Source organism: Phocoena sinus, chromosome 4, assembly GCF_008692025.1.
Source record: "Phocoena sinus isolate mPhoSin1 chromosome 4, mPhoSin1.pri, whole genome shotgun sequence".
Classification (NCBI taxonomy): domain Eukaryota; kingdom Metazoa; phylum Chordata; class Mammalia; order Artiodactyla; family Phocoenidae; genus Phocoena; species Phocoena sinus.
Window position 1 is genome coordinate 49486706 of NC_045766.1, and position 22525 is coordinate 49509230.

The 22525-nt window shown below is 40.6% G+C and overlaps 1 protein-coding gene across 10 annotated transcripts in view; it reads right to left on the reverse strand.

Annotated features, from left to right (window-relative positions):
• The window catches only part of PLD1 (phospholipase D1), a 206841-nt gene that overhangs the window by 93065 nt on the left and 91251 nt on the right, over window positions 1-22525 (reverse strand). For all 10 annotated transcript variants that reach the window (XR_004349783.1, XR_004349782.1, XM_032631636.1 and 7 more), the window contains 8 exons: window positions 20581-20726; window positions 20249-20354; window positions 18461-18526; window positions 14534-14592; window positions 13428-13520; window positions 7332-7484; window positions 4408-4557; window positions 3623-3706 (listed from right to left, as the gene is read on the reverse strand). Coding sequence is in view for 8 of the 10 variants with exons in the window: in XM_032631636.1 (XP_032487527.1) it covers window positions 3623-3706; window positions 4408-4557; window positions 7332-7484; window positions 13428-13520; window positions 14534-14592; window positions 18461-18526; window positions 20249-20354; window positions 20581-20726 (857 nt within the window). In the remaining 2 variants the exon portion in view is untranslated. The remainder of the gene's footprint in view (window positions 1-3622; window positions 3707-4407; window positions 4558-7331; window positions 7485-13427; window positions 13521-14533; window positions 14593-18460; window positions 18527-20248; window positions 20355-20580; window positions 20727-22525) is intronic.

Here is a 22525-nt window from a genome sequence, read left to right on the forward strand (position 1 = left end):
CCTCTGATAACTCCCCCTTTAAATATCTTTGTTTATTGTTTTTCTTCTTTTTCTCCAGTTTTACTAATCCAGTCTGTCTCTGGCCTGTTTAATGCACGGACTCAGTACAGACACTGTGGCAGACCCCACCTGCACCCTCACGACAGGCCAGGCAGAGAACCAGTCTAGGCAAAGACTCAACACACGTGCTCCAAACATCCCTGCTGACCAGTGGGAATGAGAATCACCATCATCCAGAGGAAAGGTGATCTAAGCCACGCTTTATACATCCATCCTAAGTTAAAGCAATGGACTGGAAGCCACATCTTGGCACCCAGCCTCATTCTAGGACTCACTCCAGTGAACACTGGGTAGTTCACAGGTGACGTGAAGTAGCACCAAGCACAGAAAAGACATATAAGACATGTTCTCCTGGTAGATACAGATAAACAAGTGAGGAATGTTCACTAATCCTTACACAGAAACTACCTCTTTTGATACCTTCAACTTCTAGCTAGGATTTACTCTTCACCTTAATTTTCAGATAGTCTGGGCTGTTTAACGAATCATTCTCTCTTCTAACCTGACAGCCTACCTTAGAATTTACCTCTTCAGAAAATGTCTTCTGACTAAATCTACCCAAATCTGATTATTACTTTATCCAGCACCTTAAAAAAATCCAATCTGCACTTAAAAAATGTCAGAGCTAAAAGGGATCTCGCACACCAGGCGGTGCATTCAGCTCCTGGGAGAGGCAGCTCCATGACATGTGGGCACTAGAGCAGACACACTGGATCCAAGCCAGCACCAGCACGTACAGACTGTGTTGCTACGGGCAGTTTCCTAATTGGCCCCACTGAGCCTCACTTTTCTCATCTGTAACACAGTCCCTGGCGTTTAGTAAGAATTCAACTAATAGTAGCTACTTACTGTTAATGTTATTCAACTATGCCTTAGAAATGACCCCTTATAAAGGTGAATATGACTTGCCCCAAGTTAGTAATAGTGAGGCCCCTAAGGCGGTCTGAGCAGAGACTCTCACCATTCCTCTCCTGGACCACAACAATAACTCGCTAGATGGTCTCTATAACCGCTGTTCAATTCATCTTCTACACTATAACCAAAATGGTCCCTTTTAGAAAACAAATTTGATTAAAATTCCCATGCTTAAAAATGTTCACTGATTCCCAGTGTTCAAGGGACTGCACTGGAGTTCAAAGGACTCCAGTGTTCAAACAATGCAAACTCTTCAGCAGCTTATCAAGGGCCCTTCACAATTTGGCCCTAACCCGTCTTTTGAATGCTATCTCCACCCACCATCCCAAAGAATGCTATGCTTAAGCTGTTTATGACCTCTACCTTCCTCCAAAATTGCTGTGCTCTCTCACTCCTCTATGCCTTGGTCCTGGTTATCCCTCTGTCAAAAACATTCACTGTCTTCAACTGGACAGCTCCATCACCCAGGACTCAGGCCAGCATTCTGTCCATTGAAGCTTCCACAGCTCCTGCAGGCTCAGTCACTGCCCTAATCCATTGTTCTACACATGACTTCCTGACTCTCTACTGCTGCAGGGTAGGGGCTGCTTATCTTTCATCTTTCTGTACACGTGGCCTCGTTCAGTACCCGTCATAGAGGCTGCTCACTAAATAGCTCTGGAATGAATGAGTGAATAAATTAACAAATGAAAAGATGGATGGTTAAATGAATTAACAAATAAAGAAACTAAGAGCTTCTAGGTCCCAGGTTGCTTCTCATTTCACTAAATCTGCCTTTGCTTGCATACTAATTGTTTTAGAAACAGATTAACACAGTTTTCACTCATGTATATGATGTCTCTTGAATTAGACTGGAAACTTCTAAAGGTCATGTGCACCTTCTCACTATGCTTTTCATTCTCTCAGACCCAGATATATCAGGGTTTGATAAAGTTTCTGAATGCTCTCTTTTGCAACGTACTTGCACAACAAGTATTTTCTTCCTTGTTATGAGGGAAGTTCCTGCAAAGGTTTTATTTCAAAGAGTGTTGTAATAAGATGTTATCCTAGTGCAGTCACGAAAAAGCAATAACCTCCTGATTTATTTTCTTGCTGACAGCAGAAGAAAAAACATTCAAGGTTCCATCTCTTTAGATGTTTAAATGAGTCTGTATTTTAGTGTTCAGAACCTTCAAAATATATATTATTTGCTTGTGTAAAACATGAAAATACGGGCTCAGTGGAAATGCTATTTTCAGTCTCTTTCATGTCCCTGTCAAACTTTCAGAAATACTTTTTAAAGGGACATACCTACTACATTAAGCTTGAATCTACTCTCATAAGTGTTTAGAAAGTATTCAACCAAAGAGGTAGCTTCTAAGTATGAAACTTTCTTTTATTCCTTGTAACTGACAGAAGAGACAAAATTTGGCAAGAATACAAAGGGCAAGATTAAGGTCCTCCATAAACATGAGAATAAGCAGGTTCTCAGACATGCTGACTATCACACACCCTATCTATTGAATCTAGATCAATCGTTCTCAACCAAGAGGGACTGTGCCCTGCCAGGGGACATGTGATGACAGCTGAAGACATTTTGGTTATCACAACTGGGAGCTTGCTACTGGCATCTAGTGGATAAAAGACAGGGATACTGATGGTTTTAAACATCCCACAACGCACAGAACAACACCCCCATAATAAAGAATTATCTGGCCCCAAAGGTCAATAGTGCCGATTGGGAAAGCATGCCCTAGAATTATAGATTTCCTCATCACTGAGGCAAAACAGTAGAAGAAGATGCGTTCATATTCCTAATTACTCTCCCCTCCCTGAAAAACCTAGAATTAGGAGGAAATGAATTATGAAGGTATTTTCATAGTTCAGTACAAGAGAGCATTTGGAAGGAAACAGGATAGGGAAAAACAGGGGGCATTTCAAGCAACTAAGTTCTTAGAAGGAAAACATATTTAAGACATTTTCATTTCCTTTGTAGCAAATGTTAGCATCTGCAATGGGTTTTAACTATCCAGGCAGATGGATAATTGGAACTAAAGTCAGACTACAAAGCCTACACCCACTCCAGGAGGAAAATTTCCCAAGAGCTAAATGAGTTTTAGGTACAAGACTTTCAGTGGCCTTAATAAACATAATAACTCTCATGGATGATTTTAAAGGGGATTAGAAAGTTGAGACATGACGCATCTCCAAAAAAGCTAACCATTACAATGGATATTTTCATAGAATAGGCAAATGGGAATATTCTAATTTCAAAGGGACAATTCAGAGGAAGCATATTCATTGGACCTCATGACAGACATAACCAGATGAGGAAAGATACCCAGGGAAGATTATTTTCCATTACCTCTACACCTATATTTGCATTGCAAAATAATCTTTACTAAAATGAATACGGGTTATCTGCTTCCAAATGGAAAGACAAAAACAAAACTGTTCAAACTAAATATTTTAAGAATATATATGGGTGCCAGGTTTTTTGAAAAGACCTTTTAGTGGAGGCTACTACAATTCATTAGTTGAGACTTTGGCCAAACCATCTGTGAGTACTGCTGTCTTTCCTAATGTACAATTCTACAACAGCACAACACTGTTCTATATTCCTAAACATAGAGACCTCCAAACAAACTCCCCAGGGACAAATACTAACCACCAATCTGTGATAAAAATCTCTTCTTTTGCCTCTTCCATTGCATTCGCCACATCTTCAAAATATCCTTTGGCATTAACATACCTGAAAAGACAAGTTTTCTGTTTCATTTTTTTAACAAAACAAACAAAGAAAAAGGCATCTATCGTATGGCAAAAGAGAAGATGGAAGCCACTGCCTAGAGTTTCTACAAAACCACCGGTTTACTTTGTATAACTGGAAACAAGGATTGAAAACACCTTCTGTCTGCTATGTAGGAAGTACAGTAAGTAGACAGAAGTAGGCAACCTGATTCCTTTCTGCTGAGAGAATAACGAATTGATTGGCCTTATCATCGTATGGGGTCAGATGAATTCTCCCATCCTGTTGAACTCACACACGGTTGTTCTTCTGAGACCGAAAGCAGACCAGCTTCTAATCCATGGGTAGAAAAGCATGCTAAGCAGGGTTTCATTTAAAAGAATTACGTGGCAAGTAAAGTCTCTTTCTTAAATTATGGCTAATGACTTAAATAAACTTTCCATTTGCATCATTAAGAAAATGTATGAAATTAACTTTTAAAATCAAACTTCAAAATCTAAAGCTAGCTATCTAAAGCTCTCTGTAAAAAATCATAAAATGGAAAACTAAGTGCTGCTCAGGTAGTCCTATAAAGAAAGTCCCTTGTTAAGTATAATGCATAATATCTTTTCACAGCTTCAGAAATTGATTCCAGGTGAATTTAGACCACTACAATATTAAATGCTATGACTACTGTGATAGTCTTAGAGCAAAAAAGATCTTACCATTTAGCTAAAGTGTTCTCTTGGATTGCAGCATAAGACCCAAATCGATGATCTTTGAGAAAGTTGGGGCCATGTTTATGGATGAATTCTTCTATAGCCCCTCCCCACCACCGAGCATGTCTATAGCTGTTGCATTTTAAAATCAGTGTCCTTCAAAGAAAAGCAAAATGTGGAAAAGAATGGTCACTCTGTGTTCTGTCTCTTTAAACAATTTAAGAATTAAACATGTCCCATTTTGTTTTGTTACTGCAGCAAACATAAGTGGAAAATTTTAGGCAAAGAGCACCTTACCTATATCAGAAAAGTAGATTTTTAAACGTTTTTGGCAGGATTTTAAACTATATTCAACGTAGCAAAAACAAACCTTCAGGTTACTTATTCCCTCATTCACTTATGCAAACTTGTGTAAAGGCACTTATTACAGGCCTCGAGCTCACTGTGCTGGACTGTGAGGTGGACAACGGAAGAGACATAAGGTGAAGGTCCTACATCGAAGTGTTAGAGAGTTGTTGGCTCCTGTAGAGGACATTTCCCTTGGGACTGCCTGGTGTCCATTCCCTCAGCCTCCCTTCCCTACTCTGCATCCACCAAAGCCAACAAAATGGCATCTTCCAGCCCCTGATCTCAAAGATTGGTTCAGGGATGAGGATATTAGCCAATTCCACCCAACAAGTGAGAATAAATGCAAGGACTTGCTCAGAAATGCCAAGAAGAGATTCCTTCCCTTCCACTGAACTTGGTTTGAGTGTAAGAGGCAGCCATCTTGCTACCACCAGGGGACCAGCCTGAGGATGGTGCAGATCCCAGGAGACAGAGCTGAGAAAGGCCAGGAAAACGCATCTCAATGACATAGTTGGAAGCTTGGAATCAGCCATGGTTAACGTGGCTTATTAGTTACTTCTGATGTAACCCAGAATGCACTGGATTTTTCTACTGCCAATGACTAAACTATCCTAAATGGTTACAGATTTATAAGTGCTGAAAAAAAATTCAGAGTAGGAGATCATAAAAAGTTATTACATGACAAATGCCAGAAACGGTGATTACCACCAAGAGGTGGAAATAAGTTATCCAAATTTGAAGTTCAGAGAAAACAAGGTGTTGGAGCCAGCGGTCTCCCTGCCATTTAGGGAGAAACCCACCTCAGTATAAAAGCCCTGTGAGTGAGGAGGGAGAGTTTGCCTTTGGGGGGAAATGCAATGATCCTGATGAGAAGCAGGGGAGGGGCTATATTCACAGACCCCAAAATAATTATTTATAAAGATTAGGGATGTCCAAACATCCTAACATTGATGCTTGGCTTTTGTCTGGGGGGTGGCGAGGGGCGAGGTGAGACGTGGTGGTGCTGGGAGCAGTGAGGCACTCTCCATTGGCCGCCGCAGGGCTGACACCAGACTCTGCGGGCAGGTCAGGAGGCCATGGAACGTGCCTGGGCTTGAGCCAACATGCTAGTACTACTCCAACTGAGTTGAAATGCCTCTGAAAACTAGTTATGAGAAACAGATATTGTAGAAGAGATAGTGACAAACAGCGGTCTTATCACAGGATGTGAGCCAGAGTTAAGGAAAAAAAAAAAAAAAAAAACCATTCCAAACATGGAGATAGGAAGAAGAAAGGTGAAGAGGAATCTAGAAATGTGTGAGACGGGATGGTGAAGAGAACCGTCTCCATAGAACTGAAAGGCTGTATTAGGGAGGGGTTGCTAATAAAGGCAGAGAGACAGAAGGCCTCCGACTGCAAATGGAGGAACTTAGGCTTGTTTGATACAATGAGGAGGACCACTTACACCAGGGAGGAAGCAGATGAAACCTGGATCTGTATGGATTCATTTGGCAAGGGTGTGCAAGTGAGTGAGGATAGGAGATGGAGGTAAGACGGCCAGTAAGTAACTGTTATAGCGACCAATGACAATTGTGGCCTGATTTCTACAGTCCCCCAGAAAACAGGAAAGTACAGTACCAGGAGAGAGGTTGGGTTTTTTTTTGTTTGATTGACTGTTTGTTTGTTGGCCGTGCCACGCGGCTTGTGGGATTTTAGTTCCCTGACCAGGTATTGAACCTGGGCCCTGGGCAGTGAGAGCTGAGAGCACAGAGTCCTAACCCCTGGACCACCAGGGATTCCCAGGAGGGAGGTTTATTGGCAGCACCACTACATTTCCAATAACCAATCCTGAACCTTCTATTGTCGGAGATCAGGAAGTTCAGCACATATTTTCACACACACAAACACACATGCAAACATATTACTAAGAGTAGCATATTTATATAATATATATATATTTAATGTCAGTGTGTATAAAGAGAGAAATGTATATCTATAAGTATTTATATACATGAGGCTGAACTTTATAGAGACAGATGTATATATAAAGACACGTATATCGTATAACTACAGTCTTCCAGAAACAAACATTTATCAACACACACACACACACACACACACACACACACACACTCGCTAATAAAATCTACAGTAAATGTACAGTTGAGTATCCTTCAAGGTATCTTTCTTAAAATCTGTATGTAAACAGAATTTTTCTAATCAAGTCACTTTTTACATGTTTTGTTAATAAAAGGATATCAATTTATAAAGTAAAATTTTACTTTTTAAAAATATGCATTATTACTCCTTATCTGCTTGGTAAATTGGTATTATTGGGTAGTCAATTTTGTTAAAATGGGCATATATTTTATTAAAACAGGCACGCAGCAACACATGGGGTCATTTATTCTGACTCGTGTACATATGTAATTCACATCTTAAAAATATACAAAAGAAAAGTCGTTTCATCACTTTTGATTGAGAATGAGCTCTAAATAATAATTTCCTAACATCTAAATTATTTTACCATCTTCTTCACTTAAGGTTGGGAGAAAAAACTCTGTTTTTTAGAGAAATCTTTTAAAAATATTTCCAATTTGTACCTTGAAAGATTATCAATTCGGAGTCCATATTTTGTCTCCGTCTCCTTCTTTCCCACCGTAACTCTGAATTCTTTATCTACCAGCAAGACGAAGGCAATAGCACCACTGTCTGGTTTCATATATAGTAAAAAGGAATCTTTTACTATCAACCACCTGTAAGAAGGAAATAAGTATTTTTAAAGTACTGAATTACTGAAACAAAAAGAACGAATTATTATGACACATCTGAAGTAAACACTCTAGCAGACGGTACGCATAATTTTATTTTTTACACAAGGGATCTATTTTTTAAAAAATATGAAAACACTATAAAACAAAAAAACAATAAAAAAATCTTCCTATTATGTTTTTTTGAGAAGTACTGGCACCAAGCAATTCAAAACAATTCATTAGCTCTTTAAACACTAATGGCAAATCCTGGAAGAATGCCCCTGATACGGGCAGGCAGCGCTAATAGGATGCAAAGCAGGCGCCATAGTTGTTCGGAAAGTGGAATGGGTTGGTGTTTGCTAAAATAAACCACCATAAAAGAGGCCAATGAGGGGCTTCCCTGGTGGCGCAGTGGTTGAGAGTCCGTCTGCAGATGCAGGGGACACGGATTCGTGCCCCGGTCCGGGAGGATCCCACATGCCGCGGAGCGGCTGGGCCCGTGAGCCATGGCCGCTGAGCCTGCGCATCCAGAGCCTGTGCTCCGCAACGGGAGAGGCCACAGCAGTGAGAGGCCCGCGTACAGCAAAAAAAAAAAAAAAAAGAGGCCAATGAGTCTCTGAGTAAGTAAAACCCCCCTTTCAAAAAATCCAGTAAGCATCCAATAATCTACATATTGTTGTTCATTTCAAATTATTGGTGGCTTTAAGGACCATTAATAAATGATGCTCAGTGGAACATGGTCTCTCAAAAGTATATCTGCATTCAATCCAATATCTATTTAAGAGCCTCGTGATGCAAAAGTACAGTGATAAACTGGGAGTTCGGGCAGAGGTAGAAACAACACAAAGATAAATCAGACATGTTCTCAAAGGAGCTTATTAGGCTAGTGGGGCACGATAATTCTAGGCTGAATGGATAGGTACTAGAGGAAAGAAGCAAAAAGTGATGTGTGTAAGGAGGGGGGAGCCCTTAGTTCTCACTAAGAGAATGAGCTAGTGGCGTTCTCCCAAAGAGCTGGTGTCTGAGGGAGGCCAGGACGAAGCCCATCACGTAGAGCCTAAAGGGTTCAAGGTGTACATCCCGTATGGAGGGAAGTTAGCAAAGGCTCTAACGTGTGGGAATGCTGCCTGTATTGGAAGAAAGTCTGGAGAGGCCGGGGTTTCAGGAGGTGTAGTATGAGAAAATGGACAGTGAAGTTAGGTGGGGTGGGTGTGGGGAACAGGCAAAGGCCACATTGAGGAGGGTCTGAAGGCCATGTGAAGGAGGAGGACTTTACATCATGGAACCAGTTTTTTCTAAACTTGCCTGATCATCAGAATCTCGAGATGCTTGTTAAAAAAACAGTAGATTCCTAGGCCCTACCGCAGACCCATTAAAAAGGCCGGACAATCTGTGTTTCTAAAACAACACCCAGATGCCTTTTAAATAAAGCAATCCTCCTGCCCTGGCAAGGCAATGGGACAATAAACCATGGGAACTATATTTTAGAAAGAAAGGTCTGAAGGATCAAGAAGGATGTCTTGTAGCAGGTTGGCAAGCTGCTGTAGTAATAGAAAACAGTGCTTCTCACCACTTCACCGTGAATATGCATCACCAAGGGATCCTGTTAAATAAAATGCAGATTCTGATTCGGTAGGCCTGGGGCGGGGCCTGAGATTCTGCATTCTAACAGGACTCGGAGGGGATGCTGAGGTTAGGACCTCACCCTGCAGAGTCAGGACGCAGATGATAGGGCGTGACACTGACAGTGGCAAGAGCCAGAGAGAAAGGGTGGGATTGATTTGAAGTGAAAACAAATGGCAACTTTGTCAAGCTGCATCTAACATCATATTCACCTGAGATTGTATAGTGATCGAATGAATCGGTCGATAACTAAATAAAGTAACAGTGGGAGTATTATATCACACACTAGGCAACGTAAAGCACATTACGAAATAGGTAAGGCCAGAACACCTGAACATAAATTGACTAATACTGTAAACGTAACATGTGAACTCAGCATTTAAAAGAAATGTATAACAAATCATTACTGAAATTGCTAACCACGTTACATTTTAGTGGCTCTCTGATTTGGGATTTAATGTAGACAAATCTACATTGATTTCCACATGGTTTCATTTAATTCATTTGTTTTTTAATATATAGGCTGTCTCCTTTCCAATAAAAGAGCGTGGGATGGATTTAGGATAACATAATAAAGGACGTACATGTGCTATGGTTAATAAAAAGGAAAAATATCAATGTCACAGAAAGCAAATACCTAACCACAACACTAATATAATTATGGTGATGGCATGCCAACGTGGGTTTGAGCTTCCAGGCTTTTCCTTCTTTTTTTGTAAATTTATTTATTTATTTTTGGCTGCGTTGGGTCTTTGTTGCTGCGCACAGGCTTTCTCTAGTCACGGCGAGCAGGGGTCATTCTTCGTTGCGGTGCATGGGCTTCTCATTGCGGTGGCTTCTCTTGTTGCAGAGCATGGGCTCTAGGTGCGCGGACTTCGGTAGTTGTGGCTCGCGGGCTCTAGAGTGCAGGCTCAGTAGTTGTGGCGCACGGGCTTAGTTGCTCCGCGGCATGTGGGATCTTCCCGGACCAGGGCTCGAACCCATGTCCCTGCACTGGTAGGTGGATTCTCAACCATTGAGCCACCAGGGAAGTCCCTTCCTGGTTTTTCTTATCAAATGAATAAATTAAGGAAATAAAGAGGTCACCCACCAAAAAACTAAATTCCAAAGGAAGTTTCTCACTTGGAACCTAATAAGGCAATTGAACAATATTAATGGATAACATTCTCAATAATTTTCAGCAAATGCAGAAATTTATGTTTTACAAGAATTCTCATAACTCTGCTCAATATAAATGCCAAGGCCATGATATCACATGGTAACTCGGGCATTCTGATGGGGCTGAGTTATGAGTCCAGACATGTAGCTGCCTGTTGATAAAGAGATGGTCAAGGTTAAAAGAGAGTAGATGGATCACATATCTGGTAAAGGTCCTTCTTTAGCTACAGTCCCTTGTCCCAGCTTGACTTTCAATGCAAGCTAGAGAGCAGACAGCAGGGCACAGGCCCAGAGCTCCGGTGCGCTATACTGCTGATGGGGAAGGAGCCACAGGCTTTGAAAACCACAGCTGGCAGGTTTGTCACACTGAGAAAGAAAGTCCAAGATGTGGCAGCCTGGAAATACAGAACAGTTTAGTAGTGACTGCTGGAGTTTGAAAGTTGAATGCCAAAGATACTGGTTTCCGTTTTGACAATGATGAGTTGTTCTCTACAACAGTCATTAGATGTAAGATGAATGGATGCCTGGCCTTTATTTCAAGCTCTTCTTAATTATGCCATTCCTTAAACCTCTTCTGGTTTCTCCCCTTTCTCTCTTTTGTCAACAGATGTTTTTCTTTAACAGGAGAATATGCATCAAGAAAGGAATCCATCAAGCAGCCTTCAGGGGGTCAGTCCCTGCTGCTCAGGGACTAAGCGTCTGCCTTGAAGTCAGCCTCCCTGGGCTCCAATTCCGGTTTTGCCACTTGTGCACTTCTGTGAACTTGGGTAACTGAGCCTGAGGTCTAAATCCATAAAATGAGGATAACAATAATGCCCAGCTCATAAGTGTTTGTGAGGAATCACTGAGATGATTCATGGACATTGCTTAACACAATGCCTGGCACCAATATACGTGAGCTTTTATGAGTACTCTTGCTCTAAACAAGGTGAGATTATGGTCTGTTCTAACAAGATGCGACCGCCTGTGCTACTACTTGCCGTGTCATTAAGATACAGAGAGACCCACATGAGCCAGACATCACCTTCTCAGCCTCGTCTCCTCCCCTTCACTCCCACCACGGTGGTCGCACTGGTCCTGAGACTTGCTAAACTTGTTCTTTGGGCTTCCACGTTTGCTATTCCTCACCCAGAAATTATTTCTTCCAGATCCTCCCATGGGCAGTCCCTTCCTATCTATCAACCTTTGGTTTAAACATTCCTCCACAGGGAGGCTTTCCCGGGCTCCCATCCCACCCACTACTCCATCCTGTTTAGCTTCTTCATAGCACTTATCACTATCTGGAACTATTTATGTCTGCTTGTTTATTGTCTCTCCTCCACTAGAAAATGAGAGCCTTGAGAGCAGGGAATGTGTGTCACATCCACTGGTATCTTCCCAGGGCCGAGAGCAAGTCCTCAGGCAAAGCAATCCTTTTGCCTAAATAATGGTTGTACAACATGGGCCCCAGAGAGTAAATGAAATCATTTAGACACTGTCACTGTCTAAAAATTGTAATTCTTGGTATAGCTCACAGTTCAGTAAAGTAAATGCTAAATGTGTTAAAAACTATCTCTTTCTTTTAAGACATTATTTGAGATAAGAAATATCATCTAGTCCATCAATAGGATGTGCTGTTTAAGTAGATGTTTTAAATTGTGGGAAGAAATGTTTGCTGTGTTTGCCATTTTTTTTTTCTTTCTACTTGTGCCTGAGACAAGGTCATTATGAGACTTGACTGAAAGTTTGATTGCCTTGTTTGCCTTACGGCAATTTGTCAATATAGAATATATAAGGCAATCAGAATGGTTTTTTATGGATACAAAAATAACAAAAAGAGTTATGACCGAGTGTTGCCCTTAAAAGTAAACTCCCGGGGGCTTCCCTGGTGGCGCAGTGGTTGAGAGTCCGCCTGCCGATGCAGGGGACACGGGTTCGTGTCCCAGTCCGGGAAGATCCCACGTGCCGCGGCGGGGCTGGGCCCGTGAGCCATGGCCGCTGGGCCTGCGCGTCCGGAGCCTGTGCTCCGCGGCGGGAGAGGCCGCAACGGTGAGAGGCCCGCGTACCGCAAAAATAAATAAATAAATAAATAAATAAATAAATAAAAGTAAACTCCCGTTTAGACACCAATAGCCTTCTAGTGTGGGAAATTTTCGAAACAAATTTTGTCAGCTATATCTTATCATCTTTATTTGGTACTGACATTTTATACCCCACGAATGTGACTCAGGAAATACTTATTCATATGGAACCAAGGCTTCAAGCTTCATGGAAAGATTTATACAATTTAAAATGATGACATATTTCATTCCTGGGAGGATCATATCTTTTTAGATTGTCCTGGTTGAAGTCTGATATAAACCAGACTTTAAAAGTCGGGGAGGTGTATTTCCTTTATATAACAAAGTCTTCTCCCCCATCTTTTCGGGCTGCCCCTTCTCATAGAGGTTAAACTCAAACATCAGTTCCTTGGCTCCCAGAGCTAAAGTCGCCATCTGCAGTCCTCAAGTCCTTCATTATCCCATTGCCTTCTTTTTCCTTCAAAGCTCTGATCACCACTTGCGTTGATGTCATTCACATTGCTTGTCAGCTTCTCCACTGCCTGCGTTCCCCTCCAATAGAGCTCTGTGAGGGCAGGGACCTCGTCTTGTTCACCACTGTTCTCACAGCGGCTAGAATACAGCCTGGCAAACGTTAGGCACTCAATAAATGACAAAACGGACCAGATCAAGGCTTCCTTTTCTTTTTTTTTTTTTTTTTTGCGGTACGCGGGCCTCTCACTGTTGTGGCCTCTCCCGTTGTAGAGCACAGGCTCCGGACGCACAGGTTCAGCGGCCATGGCTCACGGGCCCAGCCGCTCCGCGGCATGTGGGATCCTCCCAGAGCGGGACACGAACCTGTGTCCCCTGCATCGGCAGGCAGACTCTCAACCACTGCGCTGCCAGGGAAGCCCAGGCAGAGCAATTTTTGAATCCTATGGCCCACCAGGTCTTTACGTATACAATTGGCACACTCTGCTTACAAGTCCAAGTTTGAGTAGAATGTTTAAATAGAGCTGAAACCTAGAACTTAATTTAAAATTTGCTCTGCCATGACTTTCAAAGATTTACCACTGAAAACTAGTATATAAAAACTCCCCAAATACTCAGTTTATTAAAACAAACACACAAAACTCTCAAGTCCTACCTTTTGGACCACCGGTAGCAGGCCCTTCCCTGACCACAGCAGTTCAAGCCTGGTATTCTGTGTCCACCGGATCTTTTCATTATCATACCTTCTCTGAAAGAGACATCAAGTTAACCCATCATCTTCAAGCTTCCAGCTAACACTTAGCTGATACAGCCTCACAACTTAGGACTAAATATACCGTTTCATTCTCCCGTGTCTTTCCTCCCCACTTTTTCCTCTTTCACAGTCAAATAGCTCAATGCTATGTTTACTAGGCTGAGTACTCCAGCAGCTAATCTTTTAAAGTACTCCGGTCAGATGCAGGCCTGTTGGCACTGGGGGCAGCATAATTCTGTTACACACACTGCAGGACCGTAAGCATTCCAGCTTCTGGCTCTAAATGCTGAGCGTTCCCTCCAGTCACTGTGACAGCCTGAAAAAGACCCCACACGTTGCTAAATGCCTGCACGGGGAAGGTTCAGCTGCTGTTCAGACCACTGGAGGTGCTCACCCACAGATTCCACAGATAGATTTCTGCGTCCCTTCACCTACAGTTCTGGTACAAAGCCATGCCAAAGAAGCAGAGCAAAGCTTTGGAAGAAAAAAATATCCTGGTTTTGAAAGATGTGAAAAGAAAGAATAATAATGGCTAAACAAACAAAAGTTAAAACAGCTGCTATCAATGCTCTTTACTACAAAAGTGAAGCTCTTTGTAATGTCAGGCTCTCATATTATGAAGGAAAATAATCATTAAGTAAATTTCAATCCTGTTACTTGGCATACATTTTATACAGTATTATTTTTAGTATAAGTGATTAAAAGAAGGGATCTTGTATATTTGATTTTTAAGGCATTCTCCCACACATCATATTTGCTACCTCTGTTAAACACCCCTACTGTGGGGTTAGAGGAGGAGAGTGGAGCAGTTGACACCCTTGTTTAAAGTAGCAAGATACGCTGTTTTGTATAAATAGGCCCCTCAGTCGCTCTAACTCTGTTGGGAAGAAAAGCAGCTATCAGTGAAGCCGGGTGAGCTCTATCACCTTGGCAAATGTTAAAAAATCAAGTGTTAATGCTCATCAACTTTTCACACTTCTCCTTAGAGATCCGACACTGGAACTTACATGCCCTTTGGTCCCAAATCATGGATGAAGGACAGCTGGCTTATATCAAGGAATTCTGTCTGAAAAGAGGCCAAAAATCCAAACTTTAGAAAGCAAAAAAAAGAGGGGGGAAATTTATGCATTCAGAAAGATATTATTAGGTACCTTCATGTATAAACACGTCTGGGGTACTCTACAGATGACACAGACCAACAACAATGGTATTGCCCTGAAAGAGTATATTTTAGAAGCATATACACAATTAATACAATCAAGAAAGTGACGTGTGCTCTAAGATGAAGAGACAAATGCTCAAGAAGGTCATGGAGAGATCTGCCAATGGCAGTAGACCATGGCAGTAACAGCCTTAACAGAAAATCAAAGACGAAAAAGATACACTCCTGGCATTAGGAGGCAAAGGGGAGACCAGACATGGAAAATACTCCACATCAACCAAGTTCTATGGGAAGAACCGTAACAGTTACATGGAAAAGTAGTTATAAAGTTATAGAGTTATAGGGAGAGGGTGACCACTTCCTAGCTATTGTGACATCACAGAGGAAACGGCACTTGATCTGGGCTTGTAAATGGGATTAATAAAATGAAACATAACAATTTTCCTTTGAAGTTTTGTATACGTGATTGGGACTCTCTAATATTAACCTTGTAAGAAAAATTACACACCTCTCAAAGCTGTCAGTACGTGTGAAGTCCAATTAAATGCTTAGTTTTCTTTCTTAGGGTTATTTGAAGAAGTCTTTGAAATTCAAAAGGATTTCAATATCTTTAAAAACCCCAAATCAAACATATCCTCACATAGTACTTTTTATAAGGATTTTGAAAAAGTCAAGGTCTTTACATTTTATTTCTTATATAAAACGTGGTAATTCGGTACCACACATTTTCAAAATCTGATTTGTGGAACTGCTTTCTAATCAGAAAATATAGAAATACATAGGTTATTAGAAGTGATACCACAGACTTTAAGCCACAGAATCCAAAATGTCTCAAGATCCTAAGCCATAAGTTCTCATTTTATCTCTAAGGAGCAGAGAGAAAAATACTAGCCCTAGTTTACACTGGAAGAAACTACTACAGAGGTGTAACTAAATTATGCAAAGTCAGAGACTAGTTGAATGGAAGAATAGGAAATGAAAAGCAAACATCAGGGAAACCACTCATCTATTACCTGGATGTTTTCTTACGCACATAGCTCTTATCAAACAGTTGACAACAGAAATATTCCTTGAACTAATTCAGAAACGATAACTTCAGAATATCATACCAAAATTGCTAAATGTAAAGAATTTCATCTAAATAAAAAGGTACACATTAGCAATGCAGAAAATTTTAAGTTGTGTATTAAGATAAAATTTAAATTTATCCTAATGGTTTACTAAAGAGAAATTTGGAGGAAGAACTAGTCCTATTACAGAGAAAAAAAATATTTGGCAATAAATGTTCTAATACAGATTTATGGATTTGAAAAAAAATGTGGCAAAGCCAATTTAGAAGCAATCCTAAATAATACAATTTGAAATATAATATTGTATTGTCCAAACTTCTCCATGCATCTTCAGGGATAAGAATTCCATTCTCCATTTGGGCAGGTGATTCTCAGGAATAAGAATTTAAAGATCAATTTAGCCTGACAATAATCCATAGGGCTTATTGATCTCTGAATAATGTACTAATCAATATCTTTTTTCTCTCCAATGGAACTGGTGAAAAGCACATTTAAATGTTAGGGAAACAGGGAAGCAAAGGGTTCCCATGCCAAAGGGACAAGCAACAAACCTGAGGGGTAATAACGGACCCTAGAAATTACTAGGGGCTCGTTTTACACTTATAAAAATATAAGTTAATTATATGTAATTATATTAAAATAACTTTTAATATGTTTTTTGCAGACAGAAGTTTTAATATGTCTCACAATTATCAAAGGAGACACACAGATGCCAATCTAATTTCTCAAATATGAGACAGAGGCCTGCAAATCTAGTCTCTGGGACAAATTATAATTAGTGTGAGAGGAAAATAACATTAGAAAATTAAGACAGATCAAATTGTATCCCATGCTTGAAGTATTTTGGAGAATTCCACTGTTAGGGAGAATAATCTAAGTAGCCACCAAAAAAGAGGGATTCCCTGGCAGTACAGTGGTTAGGACTCAGTGCTTTCACTACCGTGGCCCCGGGTTCAATCCCTGGTCAGGGAATTAAGATCCTGCAAGCTGCCCAGTGCAGCAAAAAATAAAATAAAATAAAAAATAAGAAGTAACATATATATTCAGTCAGTTTAAAGCAGGTTTTCCCTCCCAAAGGAAATGTTTAGAAGACACTCTGGAATATCTAAATACAATATGGCTCAACTTTTAAAAGATTTTTATAATTGGAAAAGAAATTAAAATGAACATTTTGAAAAAATGTAAACATTCAAAAATCAACATTAGACGCCAAAATATAGAAAGGCACGCAGAAAAAGAGACTAAACTCAGCAAGTACTGTTCAAGGGCCAAAAGAAATATTAAAGCCAAGTCACAGGCAGGCAGGAAAGTAAAACAAATGGAAAATTATTGCATGCTGGTACTAGCGTGCATTTAAATAATTCTCTATCACAGAAAACAGCATGTCTGATTTCAGAGAATACGACAGGAAGCAGCATTTTCAGTAATAATAGAAGTAATATCCTTATTCGTTATGTTCTTTCAAAGATGCACATTCCTGAGTCCTGGAAAGGAAGAAATCCTTCCCATCAGCCTTCTCTTGAGGTTCTCTGGTTGGATCCTAATTGCTGGTTTCCCTGGGAAAACGCTTCTCCAGGATTATGAAACCACAGAAGGTCCTTTAAGTCAATGGAACATCACAGTGCAAGTTGCTGCAGAAGGTGGGCTGTGGCCCGGCCCCAGGTCATTTGTGTGTAAAGGGGACCAGCTAGGTGCATGCCCAGCATCCATTAACACATAGGCAGGCAGCAATAGGGCAGCGAGGCACCAAAAAGCTCCCAAGAGTCAAGGCACTCTTGCTTCCTCTCCTAAATACTGTAGGCTTCCCTCTTTCTGTTCATGTGTGCCTGCCATTCTCTAAACTAGAGGCCGAATCATAACTGCAGCTACTCTGAAGTTCTGCACACATACCATACACACATATTCAACCTCCACAGCAATACGGTTGATACATACACAGGCACAGAATATAATAATGCAGTGCCCTCTCAGTTATCTGAACCTTTGGATAATTGAAGGCTAACCCTTTAACACCACCACCACCACACCCCTACCCCTGCCCCAGGCCTCAAGGGCCTCTAAGAAGGCAGAGCTCATTGTTTTCTGATGCCTTCTGTGAAGCCCACTTCCTCCTGCTTGGCAGCCACGTGCCTCCCAAACTTAAGTCTGTGCAGCTGCTTCCAAGCCTCACCACCTCTCCTCTCTTTTCTCTGAATTCTCTAGAGCTTTATCTCTCCTTAGCTTTTCCCATGCTTCTCACTTACTCGTGAAAAGACAAGCCTTTTACGGGCATCACAGGCCAATCAGATGGCAATCACAGTATGCTCTGTATAATCTTTGGGTATTCCACTCTGCTCAACTGTTTTCATCACCTACTACTCAATGTTTTTTCTTCAGCATTAGAAACGCTTTTCGGCATTATTCTGGAAGCCTGAGGAGAGAAGGAGGTTGATTTCTAGATAATCTAGCCTGTAGTAGCATTTCAAGTTCATTTAAATCTGTTGTTATAGACATATTAATTAAGTTATATTTGATATTTTAAAAACAGCATCCTCATATACTGGATCCTTGCTGACAAATCAATTCTGGATTCATTTCATTTAGTTTAACCCAAGGAATAATGCAGAAGTGAAAACAAGCACTTGTGTTAATAAAATGATCCAAAATTTAGCTTTACAGTTTTATAAATTATTTCAAAATTTAAATCACTGAATAGTACTTACTGTTGCATGATAGTTTCTATACATGGGCATTTTTAGTAATTTTGTCAAGTAATCCTCTAGTTGTTTCTGTAATGCAAATATTTTACATTAGAGATATCAGCATACTTAGGGGAAAATGTAAACAGTGACAAATGACATGACTGTTCCATCTTAACTTCTGTAGGTTATTTAACTATTTATTAATGTTTTCATTGGACAAGGAACCCTGAATACATCCCTCTCAGAATATAAAAGTTTCAGATTACAAAACAGAACTGACATTTATGTGTTGATTTTCTGGTAAAAAGTGAATTAATCTTCTGCCCTATGCAGCACCATATCACTGAATCAGTGTGGGCAGAAGTGTCCCCCGTCTTGAGGTTTCTGTTCTACTGTTGTACGTGTCTGTACTTTGTCCTACTCTTCTGAGACTCTAACTGTCCCATCTATAGTTTGGGAATGATATTTACATATATTTAGAACAAGCCACTGCAAATTCTTTTTAAGTTTTTACTTATTTATTTTAATTGAAGTATAGCCGATTCACAATGCTGTGTTAGTTTCAGGTGTACAGCAAAGTGATTCAGTTATCCATACACACATACATATCTATTTTTCTCAGATTCTTTTCCCTGATAGGTTATTATAAAATATTGAGTATAGTTCCCTGTGCTATACAGTAGGTTTTTGTTGGTTATCTATTTTATATATCGTAGTGTATATATGTTAATATACAAACTCTTAATTTATCCCTCCCCCCCACTTTTCCCCTTGGTAACCATAAATCTGTTTTCTATGTCTGTGAGTCTATTTCTGTTTTGTATATAAGTTCATCTGTATCTATTTTTTAGATTCCACATATAAGCAATATTATATGATATTTTTCTTTCTCTGGCTTACTTTGCTTAATATGATATCTCTAAGTCCATCCATGTTGTTTCAAATGGCATTATTTCATTCTTTTTTTAAGGCTGAATAATATTCCATAGTATGTATATAACACATCTTTATCCATTCATCTGTCGATGGACATTTAGGGTGCTTCCATGTCTTAGCTACTATAAATAATGCTACAATGAACACTGGGGTGCATGTATCTTTTCTAATTATGGTTTTCTCTTGTTATATGCCCAGGAGTGGGATTGCAGGGTCATATGGTAGCTCTATTTTTAGATTTTTTTAAGGAACCGCCATATTGTCCATAGTGCCCATAGAAGCCACTACAAATTCTGAAGCAAATATATGGAAATAGATTATTTTAAAAGAGTAGATCTCAGGGCTTCCCTGGTGGCGCAGTGGTTGAGAGTCCGCCTGCCGATGCAGGGGATGCGGGTTCGTGCCCTGGTCCAGGAAGATCCCACATGCCGCGGAGCGGCTGGGCCCGTGAGCCATGGCCGCTGAGCCTGCGCGTCCGGAGTCTGTGCTCGGCAACGGGAGAAGCCACAACAGTGAGAGGCCCGTGTACCGCAAAAAAAAAAAAAAGAGTAGCTCTCAAAGCCCTCAATGATGAGCTCAATCTTGCCTCACAATGAACCCCAAAAGGTTTCTGAGGGGCAGGAAGCTTCCACATAAAGTCACTCCTGACATAGAACATTCTTCCTCTTCTGGGAAAATGCAACCTCCCCAGGGCCAGAGTGGCTTGGGGAAGAAGGGTTACCTAACTAGTTCCAGAAATGCTAAACCAGCCTGGGTGATGGATCAGCAGGTGAGAGAAGTTGCATCCAGGCCCACCTCACCCCTCAGTAGATGCCATGTTTCTACAGCACTGCAGAAGTATGTTCAGAACAACAGAAAAGCGAAAGGACTCACCCTTCTACCAAAGAACTGTTCTTCTTGGATCATGTTTTCAGATGAACGGGGCAAACTTGGCATCTCTCGAGGCTCTTCTTTGACATTCTGTCTTCTAAATGTGTGTCTAAAACACAGAGACACACACACACACAATGCAAACATTTATCAGATTATTCTTTAAACCATGACTGTCACAGCATCTTTCAGGAGATAACTTATTTTTAGAAGAGCCTATTTGATAAAAAAATATCCACCAGCAATGGACCAATTAACCAATAACATGAATAAAATATTCTTTCAATCCAACTTGTATACTGGGACAACTTTATAATTAATTCTGGGACAGTTACCTTCTGGTGGGAATGGGGATTCGGATAAAGGCTTTGTACTTGAGCAGCTCTCTGTGAAATTCTTGGAAGTGCTTGAACTTCCTCTTAACTTGCCATTTAAATTCCCCATGTGTTAATTCAATAGTGTAAAGATTGATGCTTGGTACCTATAGCGATAAATAAAAATGGTTGATAGTTTAGATAACAACAAAAATTCCAAAATCTCTCAATGAACAATAGCTAAGTAATAAGTAACATGGATGTATCTTTAAATACAGCCTACTTATTCTGTGTAAGCACTGAAGCAAAAAGTTTTCCAAAACGACTGATGACAGAAGTAATATGCTCTTAAATATTCATCTTATGATATACATAAGACAAACTCTGAGTCACACCAAAGGCAAACCCCCATCAGTCCTATTGTTTCATATACACAGACACACACATCCACCCTTGAAACAAGAAACCAGGTAAAAGAGACAATGAGTGAAAGCCCTAATCAGCCATCAGGGGATTGTCCAAAAGTACAAGCAGTGAACAGACAGTGGAGGGGGTGAGAGGGAAGCTGGAGGAAATGACTTCCATTGTCATCCTTAGCCCACTTCAGCTCTTCACAAAAGACACTAATGCCCTCTCCTTCTGAAATGCCTTGCAAGGTCCATCCTCGTCTATAACGTCTCCCTGTCCTAAAGCAACACCAGTGACTAGGAAGGTACAGGATGATTAGAGGGAAAAAAGCAAAAGATCTTCCTACACACAAAATATTTCCCCAACTACTTAACTAGAATGAATTTCCACTTAAAATTTTTTAAATATTTCTTACTAAAATGCAAATATATCTTCGTGACTAGTGAATTATTTCAATCAGAAGAGCTAACAGACCTGGGGGATACAAGTTTTGATTTTGTGGAAGGTGTCAGGAGATGGAGGGATATTTATAAAGCACAGGAGATTGTGGAGAAATTCCCATGGTGTGTGGAGGATAGGGGAGGGTAGTGGACACTGGACCACCTAGAGGGCACTGGCCCCTGCTGGGAGATTGAGGTGCCACAGGTATTGATAAGTGTTGGGGGTGAAAGAAAGTAAATGTCTCCTACTTTACTAGCTTATCCAGGCTTTGGTGTCAGCAACCCCACGGGTGATTCCCGGGCTGCTGCCAATCATTATTGATGTTTGTTATATTTTGCAAACTTCTAAAGCATGGACCACGCTGTGTAGATGTAGTATATAAAAATGAGCACGAGAATCAATGTAACTTGTACTCTTAAGCCTGGAATCCAAACATATCGCTGGTAAATATTCAAATTCAGCTCTTGCTTTGCCTCTAGTTGGGATCCATGACAGTTACTATAACCAGAAGTCGAAAAAACCCAGTTCTGGGGTCTACTATTATATGCTGTCTTTCACCTTGGCCAACATTACAGGCATCACCCTGCATCATGTTTCAGAGAGAAGGTTGCTGAACTCAGAGTGGTCAGAAACTCTGCATTCAAGTGAAAAATGCTCAGTTTAAGACAAGCCAAATAAATAAGAAAAATTATACAAGTTAAACAAGCTGCCCCATATCCTAGGATTATATTCCCAATCTAAGAAAACGGAATACTTAAAAAACATTGCAAGTGCCAAGTTTTATCCTTCACACATAAACCCAGAATTTTGGACACTAAACTTCTTAGCAATTCTAAGGCAGTGTGGGGCAATGGAAACAGCCTGTCCCATCCTTTTTGAAGATTTTAAAGGCTTGAAACACTGTAGTGCAGCCTACCAGCTATGAAGCCTTAGCCAAGCATCACTTCTGTCAGATAATATCCCAGCAGAATTATTGGAATTTTTTGGAACTGGAATAGTGTGAGAAGTTTTAATAAAGGGACTGCCCATGAAGGTGTGATAAGAGTAAGGAAACCACAACGTGAGGACAGTTACCTGGGACTCAGGAAGGCATCTCCAGTTCCAAAGGGACAAGAGG